The 13,805-nt window shown below is 46.4% G+C and overlaps 1 protein-coding gene across 5 annotated transcripts in view; it reads left to right on the top strand.

The window, feature by feature from the left end:
- Positions 1-13,805, top strand: part of MTUS1 (microtubule associated scaffold protein 1) — a 94,413-nt gene that overhangs the window by 63,720 nt on the left and 16,888 nt on the right. For 4 of the 5 annotated variants that reach the window (XM_074155326.1, XM_074155327.1, XM_074155325.1 and 1 more), the window contains one exon: positions 12,299-12,365. In XM_074155326.1, the coding sequence (XP_074011427.1) occupies positions 12,299-12,365 (67 nt within the window). Of the gene's footprint in view, positions 1-11,347; positions 11,543-12,298; positions 12,366-13,805 lie in introns of those variants that run through there. The other variant, XM_074155330.1, reaches the window with a different exon arrangement.

Raw genomic sequence — 13,805 nt, 5'->3', positions numbered from 1 at the left:
CTACAGAGTCAACTGAAAGCAGCTTCAGCTTTTCTAATTAAAAAATAATAATAAGATAAATAGTGCTTAGCTGATGACATGAAGAACAAAGCTTCCATTCCTCACAGCAGAGCGAGTGTGAAGTGACACGATGCAGCGTAAGCTGATGGAACAGCTTGCTGTAACGAGAGGAAGGTCCTGGTGATGGTCTCTCCACAGGAGGCTGGTTCAGCTTCCAGCTACCAGAAAGCTCACCCAGCTGGAGAGAGGGCATTTCTCTGCCCCATCAGCGATGTGAACTGTCCTAATGTGTGGGCAGAGCCAACACGATGGTGAGATGGGGTTGAGGACAAGCTGCCAGGCCAAATGGAGACCAAGAACTGGAGCGAGCCCTTGGGTCGCTTGGAGCCCAGCCCCAGCCTCTCCTGCAGTCTGGCAAAGCTGGAGTTACTGGGAGGTGATTCAGCTGTTGGGTTGCTTTTGGTTTGCTTTCCCTTTTTAAATGTTTTTATCTTATCTTTTTTCCCTCGAGAGGTCCCAGTGCATATCTGCACAAATGCTTAAAGTTGCTTCTTGCGAGCTGGTTTGAAATGGGAGAGCCGAGAACGAGACCAGGGCTCGCTGGCGATGACTTCTGTCCGAAACGCAGCGGGCCCACGTGGCGTGGAGTCGAGAGGCTGCGGTGGAAGGGTTAAAGGAGATTGAGCAATGCTGCTGTGCTGTTTCTAGCCTGGCAGGAATCTCTCGCAAAACTCTTGCCTGAGCTCAAACCTGTTTGTTGCGAGCGTTATCTCGGAGCTGTCAATATTAATATCTGGCTCTGATAATACCTTCACGCTTGAGCTGTCGGGGTTCGTACAGGGAATTTCTGTGCTTGTAACTGCCTTTACCAAGAGTTTTCTGAATTTAAAAATCCTAGGAAGCCAATTTCTACCTGGTGGGAGCAACTGTTGCGCTGGATTAATGCCAGATGGAAACCCTCTTGGCATCCAGGAACAGGTTGCCCAGAGAAGCTGTGGCTGCCCCATCCCTGGAGGTGTTCAAGGCCAGGCTGGATGGGGCTTTGAGCAACCTGGTCTGGTGGGAAGTGTCCCTGCCTACGGCAGGCGGGATGGAACTAGATGATCAAGTTCCCTCCCAACTCTAACTCAACTTCTATGATCCACAATGCTTGATGGCAGTGAACGGTGAGGCTGGCGAGAACACCCCGCTGTACTGAGTTTTCCTGTTGTCAGACAGCTGTGTGTGCACCAGCGGTGCTAGAAACTCGGGTCAGACTGTGGGCTAATCACAAAAGCAAGTTTAGTCTTTCTAGACTACTGCCCTACCCCTGCTCCCCTGGTAGTTCCAGTGACTTCATAACTATTTTCCTGTTTTTAAGTTGAAAGGAGAAAGGACAAGTGGCAGTACAGAGGAAACGGTGAAATCAGCCTGTGACAATAAGTGCGTGAAGTGCCAAGGAAAGCCATCTTCCGTTAACCTTTTACTGCACTAACCTCTGAAATTCACACCGCTGCATTTGAGTTGGTCTTTTCACTTCCCTTGGTATTCATTTCGCGTGTCAAATTTTGAATTTATTTCTCGTCCCTTCTGTAACAGAGGCATTCACAGAGGCTTTTAATACGTGGTTTATCCATGTCTGCGGTAAGTCAGGCCGTGGCTGCCACTCCTGCGGCCCTGCCCTCCTGTCTGCCCAGGCTGGTGCTCGCCTGGCCTTGAGGAGCCAGTTCAGGCATCCAGTCAGGAAGGAAAACGAAAAAAACAACATGATTATGGGTCTAGTTTTATAGGTCTGTCCATACCCACAGTGTTATGGGTACGTCCCGCGCTGTGGGAAGGGTTGGGAGTGAAGAACCACCGGTGCTGGGGTGGGGTGGGAACGTGTGCCCGAGAGGTCCACAGCTGCGGGTAGGAGATCCCAAAGAAAAATCCCAAACTTTGGTTGCTTTTATGATGTCCTGCAAAAGTAGATCACCAGCTGAGGAGGCTGAGGCCGTGGGGACTCCGGCGTGAGCTGGGGAGGTTGGGCCTCTAACTCGCTGCCAAGTATAAACTCTTGCGTGTTGGGGGTGGAGGGCGTTTCTCTGAGCAGCACGGTACCAGCTTGGCTTTAAATCTGGTTTTGACTGTTTAGGGGAGAACTAGCTTTTGAGTGAAAAGGCAATGTATTGTCAGAGTGACTTGATCAGCTTTGGGACTGGAAAGTGTGAATTGACAAATGTTACGTTTTCATCCTCTCATTTTAATGCAGAAATTGCCACATTCAGGCTGTTTAAAAAAAACTTTAGATGTTAAAATGTTTACCTATAAACACTCATTTCTGTTCTTCTAGTTTAATAAGTAAATCTAAGTGTTTTGAGAGCTCTCTACAGATTCTGCTGTAGAAACGAGCTTCAGATTTGTGTCTGTGGCACAGGGTGCTACAGGGATGAACAGAAGCTAAATTCCACTGCTGTGCTTCTCTCGGCACGGTTACGGGAAGACTGGGATTTACAGTTCAAACTTTTATTTGGGCATGGCTGTGGTGACACCTTCAAGAAGTTCCCTTCACAGGGGGGAAATGCCATTTGAGAGTCTATAGAGCCTCGACAATATGTGGGTACCACTAATTGTGCATGTGACAGGGGAAGCAACGTAACGTGCTAGAAATTCTGTGGCTGAAACAGGCTTCGGTATTTCTAGGTGGAAATAGAAAATAACCATTAGTATATGAGCTGCTATAACTGGCATTTCCTGACATGCAAATGACTGTAAGGGTCGAGATACTAGTTTTCTTGGAAACTTCTTAGCACTTTAAATGTTCCATCTTGGAATACACGGACACATGGATCAGAAAAATTTGTCCTGGCCTTTGTGGAAGTTCAGCAGAAAATGTTTTATCAAATGAGAAGTGCACGTCTAGCTTAAGGAGCAGAACTACACATAGCATCACCAAACCCAAAATCATTCATAGTAAAAGGAAGAGTTTGGTAAGGGTCATATTTTTGACATATATATCCAAAATATATTGGCAGCCTATTCTTTAGAGAAGCTATCTTTTGAGTTAAATTTATAGTTTTGATTTTCTAGAACCTAACATCAAACTTGGCCGGTTCTCATTAGGATTTTCATCCAAAGTGTAATTCAGCTCTTTAAATCTGGCTTCCCAAAATACAGACATATTCTTCTTACAAAATAGAACAAGGATATTTAATTTAGATAATTTTTGTGGTTTAGATTTAAAAAAAAAAAATCAGAACAGAAGACAAAAGAATAGTGTCTGGAATTTGAGGAATTGAATAGTTTCTGATCATAAAGGAGAGTAGTTGAGTAATAACACAGTAGCACCCCCGAGTAAAGCAAACCTGGGCTCTAGCAGTCGTACCTGACAGGTAGCTGTTGGAAAGCAGGGAAGCTTCAGTGATTCTCCAGGTCCCAGTAACACGCGGTTGCTGTTGGACAAGAATCTTTTTGGCAACAGGTTGAAGATTTGTGAGCTCGAACACCCAGAGAAAGATTTTAATCCATTAATTACTGTGAAACTAGGTTCTGGTGGAAATAACTCTTTGGAAAGATGCCTCAGTTAAGCAATTTATTGGGTACGTCTGGGTATTCAGAATGGGTTACAGCTGGAGGGAGTCGGGAGACCAGCCCTAGCAAAAGGGATCTTGAGAGAAGACACCTTTGGCTGAAAGAGACTTGGTGTTTCAGGCAACCACTGTTGCTTTCCATGAGGAAGCTGATCTGAGGAAGCAAATCTAAGTTTGCTGATGATACCAAACTGGGAGGGGTGGCTGAAACCCCGGAGGGCCGTGCTGCCATCCAGCGAGACCTGGACAGGCTGGAGAGCTGGGCAAGGAAGAACCTCATGAGGTTCAACAGGGAAAAGTGTAGGGTCCTGCACCTGGGGAAGAAGAATGTTAGGCACCACTACAGGTTAGGTGTGGACCTGCTGGAGTCAAGTTCTGAAGAGAAAGATCTGGGGGTCCTGGTAGACAGCAAAATGACAATGAGCAAGCAGTGTGCTCTTGTGGCCATGAGGGCCAATGGAATCCTGGGCTGCATAGGGAAGAGTGTGGCCAGTAGGTCGAGGGAAGTCATTCTCCCCCTCTACTCTGCACTGGTGAGGCCACAACTGGAATACTGCATCCAGTTCTGGGCTCCCCAATTCAAGAGGGATAGGGAACTACTGGAAAGAGTCCAGCGAAGGGCAACGAGGATGATTCAAGGATTGGAGCATCTCCCTTATGAAGACAGGCTGAGAGAGCTGGGACTCTTTAGCCTGGAGAAGAGAAGGCTGAGGGGAGACCTTATCAATGCTTATAAGTATCTGAAGGGTGGGTTGAAGGAGGAGGGAGCCAGACTCTTTTCAGTGGTTGCCAGAGAGAGGACGAGGGGCAACGGGCACAAGCTGGAACATGGGAGGTTCCACTCAAATATGAGAAGAAACTTCTTTCCGGTGAGGGTGACAGAGCCCTGGAACAGGGTGCCCAGGGAGGTTGTGGAGTCCCCTTCTTTGGAGATTTTCAAGACCCGCCTGGCTGCAGTCCTGAGTAACATGCTCTGACATGCTCTGGGCAATCCTGCTTCGGCAGGGGAGTTGGACTGGATGATCTTTATGGTCCCTTCCAACTCTAAAAACTCAGTGAAATTCAGTGAAATTCTTATGACTACCTTGTTATTTCTTCTTCTCCCCCCGCCACCTCCCCCCCCAAAGAAGATGCCAAATTAATGACAGTAGCACAGTAGATGTATCTATTACAAAATCAAAATTAAAGGGAGCAGTTAGTGGAAGAAAGAGATAAACATCTTTGTGCTTTGTTTCTCTCTTTTGTGCTGCCTTTTCAGATTAAATTCTAATCAGCCTTAAAAATGCAATGATGTAAAGAAAATACTGTAATATTGTGCTCAAGCATAGGATCTCATATTCTAACATTTCAATGAACTTTTATAGAGATAATTATCATTTTATAGACGTGAGAACTTAAGTTGTGGCACTATAACTTGTCCAAGCTGTGTGGTACCTGATGGAGACCGTATCATGCTCAGGTGAAATGAACTGGGACAAAAACTTTAGAAAATCTGAGAAATAAGTGTGTGTTTAGGTAGGGTAGACTTATTTTTTATGAGATGGGAATTTTTACAGGGAAGGAAGGAGTCATTCTGTGTGACCAGTGAAGTTCAGAAAACCTGGGTAATAGAAAACAGGCTGTTACAGAGAAGTGAAGTTCAATAGCCTGTGTTACTGCGTCTGGACCTAACTTTGTGAAGCTACTGCACGAAGGTGGGCATCGCTTCTAGATGGGAAAACGAAGATCCCGGGTGAGCCTGAGATCCCGTGTAAAGCTCGTTACAGCATAAAGAGCCCGCAAGTGTACGATCCGTGTTAAATAGATAGTGACTCATAGGAATCCTGTCCGGCTGGTTCTCTGCTGTCCTGATTCACTCACTAAACGTCAGGGAATAAACATGTGATTGTCCATGAACATACCTGGCAAATGGGAGAAGTAGAATATGAGAAGTTACAGCGAGTCTGTGTCAGCTAATCACGTTAAGTGGTGTATTCTGAGGCTTAATTGAATTCTGCTTGAAGTAATAAGTCAAGGTGAAAACTGATTGCTTTATTTCATTTGGTAAGAAGGCAATGCATAACACTAACAAGGCCAAGACTAATTCGGAAGTAGTCATTGTCCTGTATATTGATTTGAGGTGACATTTTCACTTTATTGCAGTAATAGTCTCCTGCTCCTTGCAAAAATAAACATGGAGCAGAGGGTGTAAATCCGGTTTGTTGTGCCACTTCCTTGGCTTATTTCTTTAGCTGGCTTGTGCATCTGAGTGATGTGAAAGAAATAACATTTCAAGGGTTTTTTGTGGGGGTGAGGGACAGGTGAGCTTAAAAAAAGAATTAATTTCTAAAATCGCTAATTTAGAAGATTGCTGAATTAGAAAATTTATTTGGAGGATTGGGTGTTGTCAGCAAAGGAGGAACCAGGGACTGGCAGAAATACTGTAGTATAAGGACCAACATAAAGCAAATGGCATACTGCAAAGTGGATGTGAATGGCCTTTTTGTTACCCCTTCGTAACTACCTCCAGGCTGGAGCTGGTGACACAGGAGTGACTGGAGTTAGTGCAGAGATGTGACTCAGTTTCTACATCGCAGGCAGTGGTGATGCTCATCTTCTCATGGCTGGTGCGGCACAGGGAGGGAGTAGGCTCCAATTTCTAATGCTTTTTCCATAAGAGGAATATCTCCTCGGATGAGAAAGACTCATCCTATATTGAAATCTGTTGACAACTGAGACTGTACCAGTATGAAAAAGCATTTAAATTATGCCCTATTCGTCCATACAAACTAAGTTCATCTCCTGTAAGGTCTAAGCACACTTGTTATAGAAGTAGTTGCAAATAACGATAATTTATTATTATGTTTTTAAGGTGCTCAGTATTTCTCTCTAAGTTTGATTCTTAGGAGTAAGTGCGTGTGGTTTGACAGCAAATGGCTTTCAAAAATCAGGCTTTCCTTTCCCAGAATAAAATTAATTTGGCCCTGTGTATGACAGTAAAACACATTTAAGTGCTTCCGTTCTTTGCTGCGCTGATGAATTTCTGTTTTATGTGCTCTGAACACGTTTTATTTAGTCAGGTCTAATAAAATGCTTTTTAAAAAAGCATCGTAATGTTTTTATATTTAACGCTTAGTGTTCTCCTCTTATAAGTTTTGACTCTTGGAATGACTTGTTATCAAAGTGTGGTGCTGATAAATCTAGAAGGCTGATGTATAGCTTTCCAGCTCGGAGACATTTCCACCAGCCCGTTCTGCCTGTGACCGGTAGAGTTGCTGCCTGTCCGAGTGTCTGGTACCAGCATCTTCTCGGCCTTGCTCCACCTCCTCTGGGCAGGGACCAGGTCACATCCCAGCATTAAGAGGGGAACGGTCCAGTGTGGTCACTGTGGTCCTCAGCAGGAGGTGGTGGGGAGGGACTCTTTATCAGGGAGTGTAGTGACAGAACAAGGGGGAACCTCTTTAAACTGAAAGAAGGGAGATTTAGATTAAATCTCGGGAAGAAATTCTTTCCTGTGAGGGTGGTGAGACACTGGAACAAGTTGCTCAGAGAAGCTGTGGATGCCCCATCCCTGGAGGGTTCAAGGCCAGGCTGGATGGGGCTTTGAGCAACCTGGTCTGGTGGGAGGTGTCCCTGCCAATGGCAGAGGGGTTGGACCTCGATCTTTAAGGTCCCTTCCAACCCAAACCAGTCTATGATTCTATATGTTTGTCATGGGTGAAGTCCCACGACAATCCAATTCCCTGGGATGTTTCAGGATTTGGAAGTGGGTTGTGTCTGCTCCTTCGCAATGAGCTTTGCGGTTTTTGGTTTGGGCAATGCATAATGCTTCTTCGGAACCTGATAACGGACAGAAGGTACAGGGCTTCACACGAGTGCAATTTTAAGGAAGGTCTGGAAACAGATGAACTGAGGATGCAAAATTGAGTGAGAGGGTTTTGCTAAATGACGGGAGCTTGCTAAGAAGTTTGAAAAGCCACAGAGCTCCTGGAGGAGCTGGTACGTTGCATGGGGTGGACTAGGCAGCTGTGATCGGTGGCTTATCACATAGACATTGGCGTGACACAGCTGCTTGAAATAAAAAACCAAACAACCCCTCCATATTTTGGTATATAAATGGAAAATTTTCAGTATTGGTTCTTGTGAATTCTTCTTTCTTCAGTACAACTCCGAAAGAGAATGCGTTTCTGTTTCCAGAAGGAGTGCGGTTGTTTAAAATGTGAACTGTGATGTGTGGATAATTGCTACCAGATGGGCGGTGTTAGCTTATTTGGACACGCATATTGGAAACCTGCTTTCTGCCATGGTTTTGTCTTTTACATCAAGTAGCTGTTGAAGGACTTATAACTCTTAACATGGAGGAAAAACTTGCAGAGTTGCTGTGGCTCTCGAAGCCTGGGCTCGCAGGCAGAGCATGGGGCTGCCACACCAGGGCCACCTCACTGGCCAGCAGCAGGACTGTGCTGGGAAACCTGAAATGGTTATTCCGGCTACGTGCGCATCCTCTGAAGGGGATAAAGAGTTGCCAGTTTGCCATAAAACTGCATGTTTCTGGATTTGGGATTTGCGGAAGGAGTTGTAGGATGCTTGAGGAATGCCCACCCGTTCCAGCTTGAGAAGTGCTCATAACCTGAGCTCTTGGAGGGATCTTCTGTCTTTCTCAGGTGAAGATTTGGTATAGGTATGTAGCCAGGAAGGTTGGTTGCTTGTGTGCTTGGAATAAATACCTTTTTTGTGCATTCTGGAATGTGGACTTCCATTGAGCTTCCCGCTTTTAAAGCAGAGCGATGGAAACTGTTCCAGACATTGGTGAGTCTTCACCCTCATTTGTATCTAAAATGATCCTAAGCTGGTCTGTTTGAATCTCAAGCTGTAGCGAAAAAATAGCTCGTTGCCCGGAAATATGCTGTTAAGCCTGTAACTGGGCTGTGCAACTGCCCGTAACACAAACATGAATGGCAGACTTTGTCACTTATTCCATTCCTGACTTGGTCATTTTTGTCATCTTGAAACTGTGCTGTTCTCCAGCCTCTTGGCTGGAGACCTACCTTGGACCTCTTCTTTTTCCATCCGGTTGTGGTGGGGTGGTACCTCACCTTCCCAAGTGTCCTTGCCATGGGTCACACGTCCCCCTCAACTCGCTTGTCAAATTTCCAGAACATGGGAAGGATTTTTAATCTTTCACAGGACAAGAAATGTCCAAGTCTCCTTCTTTATGCTATTTTTTTATAGCATCCGCTAGCAGAGGTGCACCGCCCTGATACTGCCTGTGGCAAAGCTTTTATCCCCAATCTCTGTTCTTGTTCCTTCCTACAGCTTCCGTGTTTATGGTAAGGGGGAACATTTTGGCTCAGCTGGATTTCTTGTGCACCTAAGGTGATTCTTTGGAAATAAGAAAAATAGTTATACCCAGTCATCCTTCGTGATGTTGGCATAAACTCGTATATTGTGCCAGAAACAGCTTTAAATTGGTGTGAATACTCTCCTTGACAACCAAGTGAGAATGATCTCCGCTGGCTTTGTTTATTTATCCAGATAAATCTGGCAAAATTGCTCAATCCTGTATGTTCCCGCTTGGTTCTGCTTTTTCAATATCTGATACTGATTTTTCAACAAGAAGCTTGTGAAGCATAAAATAGAAGGTTGTTCGATATTCCAGCCCAAAGCACGTGCCTACCTGTCTTCAAATACAATACTGAAGGTGGCCTTTACTGGCTTATCCAAGCGGTGTTTGGTATTTCACTGCACTTAGATTTCAGGTCTTGGAAGCTTCCGTGTTTTCTTGGGGAGACCGCTGTACCTGGAGCCTCGGTTCTCTCAGAACTTAGGTAAAAGTGGGCTCGATGAGCTGCTCGTTGGTCTGACTGCTTCGTGTGGCCGCTTAACCTTACGAGCAACTTACTCCTCTGATTGTAGGCTGGCAGTCTCCATAGATGGCTTTTTCTGAATATATTCTTTAACAGGAGGTGGTGATACAAGTCTCCTCTGTCTGGATTTCTTGAGTTGTGAAACTATGAATGGACAAGCTGGAGGTTGAGGCGTGGGATTAAACAGCACCGGTAAAAAGGAAAAGGGCTTTAGAGCAGCAGAAAGCAATAAACATTTAAAAAAAAAAAAAAATAGTAAGGCAGTGTTATTCTATTTTATTTTGGTTTTTTAGTCCTAGCCTCTGTCAGTCCTTAGTATATTCTGATCTCAAATGCCCTTTTCTCAAATTGCTGCAGCTAAAAACAAATGCAAAATGTGTGGATGATGAAGCAGGCCTTCTGGGAACACCGACCAAAAATGTTAGCCATTCCAAAGGGTCAGCAGCGCGGGCCAGCCGGGAGGCTGAGGGGGCAGAATTTGAGATGTTTTACTGACAGAGTGGGCTGGAAGAAATCAGGTTCAAAAATGACTTTTTGAGAATTAGAATAAAGACTAAATATGCAAACCCAGGGGAGGGGACACATTATTTAAAAACAAAAACAAAAACAAAACCCCAAACAAACCAACAACAAAAAAAATCTCCTGAGTTTGTCTGCTAATTTAGTAATGGGTAAGGTTACTGGAAAAGCTTTGGAAAATCCCATCAGGATCCTGCAGCACGTAAATAAAAGTGCTTTGGCCGTTTAACTGGCTCTGCAAACCCACTGGGCGGTTGTGCCTCAGCGCTGGGATGCAGCTCGCACAACTCGCTGCAGCATCACGTTTTCATCCTGTGTCCGTACGGGGACCGGTGCTGGGCTGGGGTGGGGGGGGTGGTGGGGAGCTGACTCATCTCCTCCCCCCGCAGGGAAGAGAGTCCTTCAATAACCGAGCGCTCTGATCTCCTGGGAATTTCCCGTGGAGGACGAGGTGTGGGCTTCGATCTCTGCCCACCCTCACCGTAAAAAGCCTCTAAGTGCTTAGTGTGAAACTGCAACGCGGCTACTTAATCCCAGCGTGTCAGTGTCCCGATGACTGGTAACACCGCTTCAAACGTAGCGCTTAAAAGGGGCAGCTTTCCCCATCCAAGGTCAAAAATACCAATATTTCTAGGAAAGGGCTGGCCTTTTCTTCTAACCTGCCTTTTCAGCTGCAGAATAATTCCCTGTAACTTGCAGCAGATGAGAGTGCGTAGCATAAAAATTACTCATTTTGATGAGTCTTGCGTCAGACCGCAATACACGACTGGTTTCTGGGTGCTCATTCCCTCTATTTTATTTTTTCTTAAGAATGGAGCATTTTGCTGCTTTATTGGTTCCGCAGGCATGCAGTCAGTATTCCCCACCTCTTAAAGCAGGCGACCCGGTGAGCGAGTGCTGGTGTTAGTGATCGGGGGGGGGGGGGGGGGGAGGCAGAACAGGCTCTAAAGGTGAGGTTTTCCCTGGGAAGAACCAGGTGCAGGTGTGGCCCTGCCAGCGTGGGAACCGATGGACCGTGCTCAGGCGTGCAGTAGCTAATGGAAAAATTCTAAGTGGTATTTTTGGGTTTTTTTGTTTTTTTTTTTTTTTTTTGTCCTCTCTGTGTCCTGGCTGAAGCAAAAGGATGCAAAACTACGCTGGGAACACAAGCTGCCGTATCTGTGTCTCTCCCATTCAGCTCAGGCCTCCCGTGACTTATTTTTGCATCAACAAATTAAGTGTGAAAGCAAGCGCCTGGCTAAAAAATAAGCTCCGTTTTCCGGGGAGAAGGGGAGCGCTGCCTTCGGCCGTGCCGGCTGCCGTGGGAGCGAGACGGATGGGTCTAAGGTCTGGGTCTGGCCTGTGATAAAAGAAGGGCTGTGGCTTTAAGCGATCGCTGGCTGCTTGTGCCAATTGCAGAAGCCGCAGTATCTGCCGCTGTCGGGAGCCATCGGCGCGGAAGTCGGATAACCTGGGGAGAGGCAAGGTCCAGCGTTGCCGCTCGGCCGCCGCCACCGGACCACCCCGGCCTTGGCTGGCGGTTGCCACCACCTGCGTGTCACCCATGAGCGCCGGGGGGGCCGCCGGAGCTGGAAGATGGGCTGCTCCAGCAGCAAACTCTGCCTCTATTCTCAGTGTGCTGCAGCAAGGGTAATTAGGATTTCTTTCGCCGGGAGCACCTTGGCAGCGGGAAGCCTGGACCTTGTCCCCTCGGTGCCGTGGCCGTGGGTGCGAGGTGACGGTCGCCGAGCCCCGGAGCGGCTCGGCCGTGGCTGTCCCCAGGGTGCGGGGCTGGGGACGGAGGGGCCAGCGCCTGGGCAGAGCTGGGAAGTGGGCGCTTCTGCTCCTTCTGAGCACAGATGGGTTGCGGTTCTCTTGGTGTAAGGACCATCTTCTCTCTCAATTTTAAGAACGGCGGGCGGTGGGGTGGGTTGTGTTCAACTTAGTACAGGGCTGTGCCTTTCCTGCGTGGAGGATTGAGGATTTAGCAAAGTCTTCGGGTTTGTGTTTGAGTAAGCTTAAGATAAATATTTAATGCTTGCCTCTTTCATGTATATACCACACTTTTGTGCCCTTGACAGCTATCGGCTGATTTGTTCTGGAGGCTTATGTTGCTACACCCATCATAAAATATATAATTAATTGCTGCAAACTAGGATTTCAATTGCAGTGTTATCCTGGAAAAAAAATGTTCTTTGTTTTAAAGTACAACTTCCTTAACAACAGAAGAACATCTGTGTATTTTGTAACAGCAGAACTGTTATCCTACATGATTCATATCTTGGCTTCTTGCTTCTGCCTCTTGTTTTCCTACAGAACACATGTAAGTTAATTATTGGAAGGTGCCCTGCTCGGATCACTAGTAACCAAATGTTTGTGTGTGTTTGTTTGTTTTTCTCTCTGCAGAGGGAGGAAGCGCTGAAACACCGGAAAGAGTTATCTCAAGAACTAGTTAACCTTCGAGGAGAACTAGGTAAGTATTTTATTTCTGTATTCTTCATGAGAACAGAAATGCAGCAAAACAGATCTGCAGAAGGCCAGATGCCCCGGTGTTGTAATGGCAGTCATTCAATTCCCCGGCTGGATTCTGCTCGGATGCTTTAGTCACTGCGTTTCTCTGGAGCCCTGACAGCGTGACCCCGGCTTCACCGAATTCCTGGCATCGATCTGCCTGCGCCCAGCGGGGCCTCCTGGCAAAACATGCGCCCGGTGACCAAAAACACTCACTTTCTTAAAAATGGGAGGGCGCCTATCAGGGCACGTATACTTCTGTTTGATCCCTAATTCATTTGCACGCTGTCTCCTAGAGACTTGCTGACAAAAATCCATCAACCTGTAAAATACACTGCGCAAAAATCTGCGTTTTTGCCTTAGTGGCTTGTAGGTGAGCGAGTGTAAAATTAACAGGAGGAAAAGCTATCAGGCTAACGGGATTAAGTCTTTGAACTCATCCTAGTGGACAGCTATAATGTGCAAGGGCTGGTTTTGCCAACTTTGAAGCTCGATTTAATTGCATTTAATGGTAACTTCATGTAACTTATTTGAACTCGAAGCAGAATCGTCTTGTGGAGTGCAAAAAGTCATCGGATTGAAAATGATGGCACTTGAAAGCGAAGCTAGCATTTCATAAAAGCACACTGCTCGTATGATGAAGCCCCTTTAAAAAAGAAGGAAAAAAAAAAGGCTTTGAAAGCAGAAGTAAAGCATGTGGAGCAGTTTCAGATACGTCACTTATTATTGAAAAGTTGGAATTGTTTTTTTTTACATGCTTTGGAAGCTGGGCATTGTCAGAGCCAAGATGGAGTGTGAATGTAGGTCTTGTTACGTGCAGGTGGTGCATTTAATGTTCAGATTTATTTTTTAGCGCTGATTAGTCAAGGCGGGCATTCCCTGGCAACGACTCAGAGCTGGAAGCATGGTGGGGAGGGAGGGGTCTCCCCGTCCCCCCGGCTGAGGCAGCAGAGCACAGCTCTGTCACTGTTACTGACGTCCGACTGAGAGGGGTTACAAGGGCACGTAGTGATAGGATGAGGAGTAACGGTGTTAAACTGAAAGAGGGGAGGTTTAGATTAGGTAGAAGGAAGAAATTCTTTCCTGCGAGGCACTGGAACAGGTTGCCCGGAGAAGCTGTGGTTGCCCCATCCCTGGAGGGGTTCAAGGCCAGGCTGGATGGGGCTTTGAGCAACCTGGTCTGGTGGGAGGTGTCCCTGCCCATAGCAGGGGGGTTGGAACTAGATGGTCTTTAAGGTCCCTTCCAACCCGAACCATTGTATGATCCCATGTTAGAATGCAGCTTTCTGGGAGCTTTACTTGACGATGCATAAAACTGCAAACGTGTGAATGGGGAGTATGGCAGGCAGAGACAGCCTCGCAGCGTAACTAGACAGAGAGAGCACCAAAGACACTACAGAAA

The sequence above is a fragment of the Numenius arquata genome, chromosome 10 (assembly GCF_964106895.1).
Source record: "Numenius arquata chromosome 10, bNumArq3.hap1.1, whole genome shotgun sequence".
Classification (NCBI taxonomy): Eukaryota; Metazoa; Chordata; class Aves; order Charadriiformes; family Scolopacidae; genus Numenius; species Numenius arquata.
Note: the sequence above shows the minus strand (reverse complement) of the source record. Positions and strands in the feature narration are given on the sequence as shown.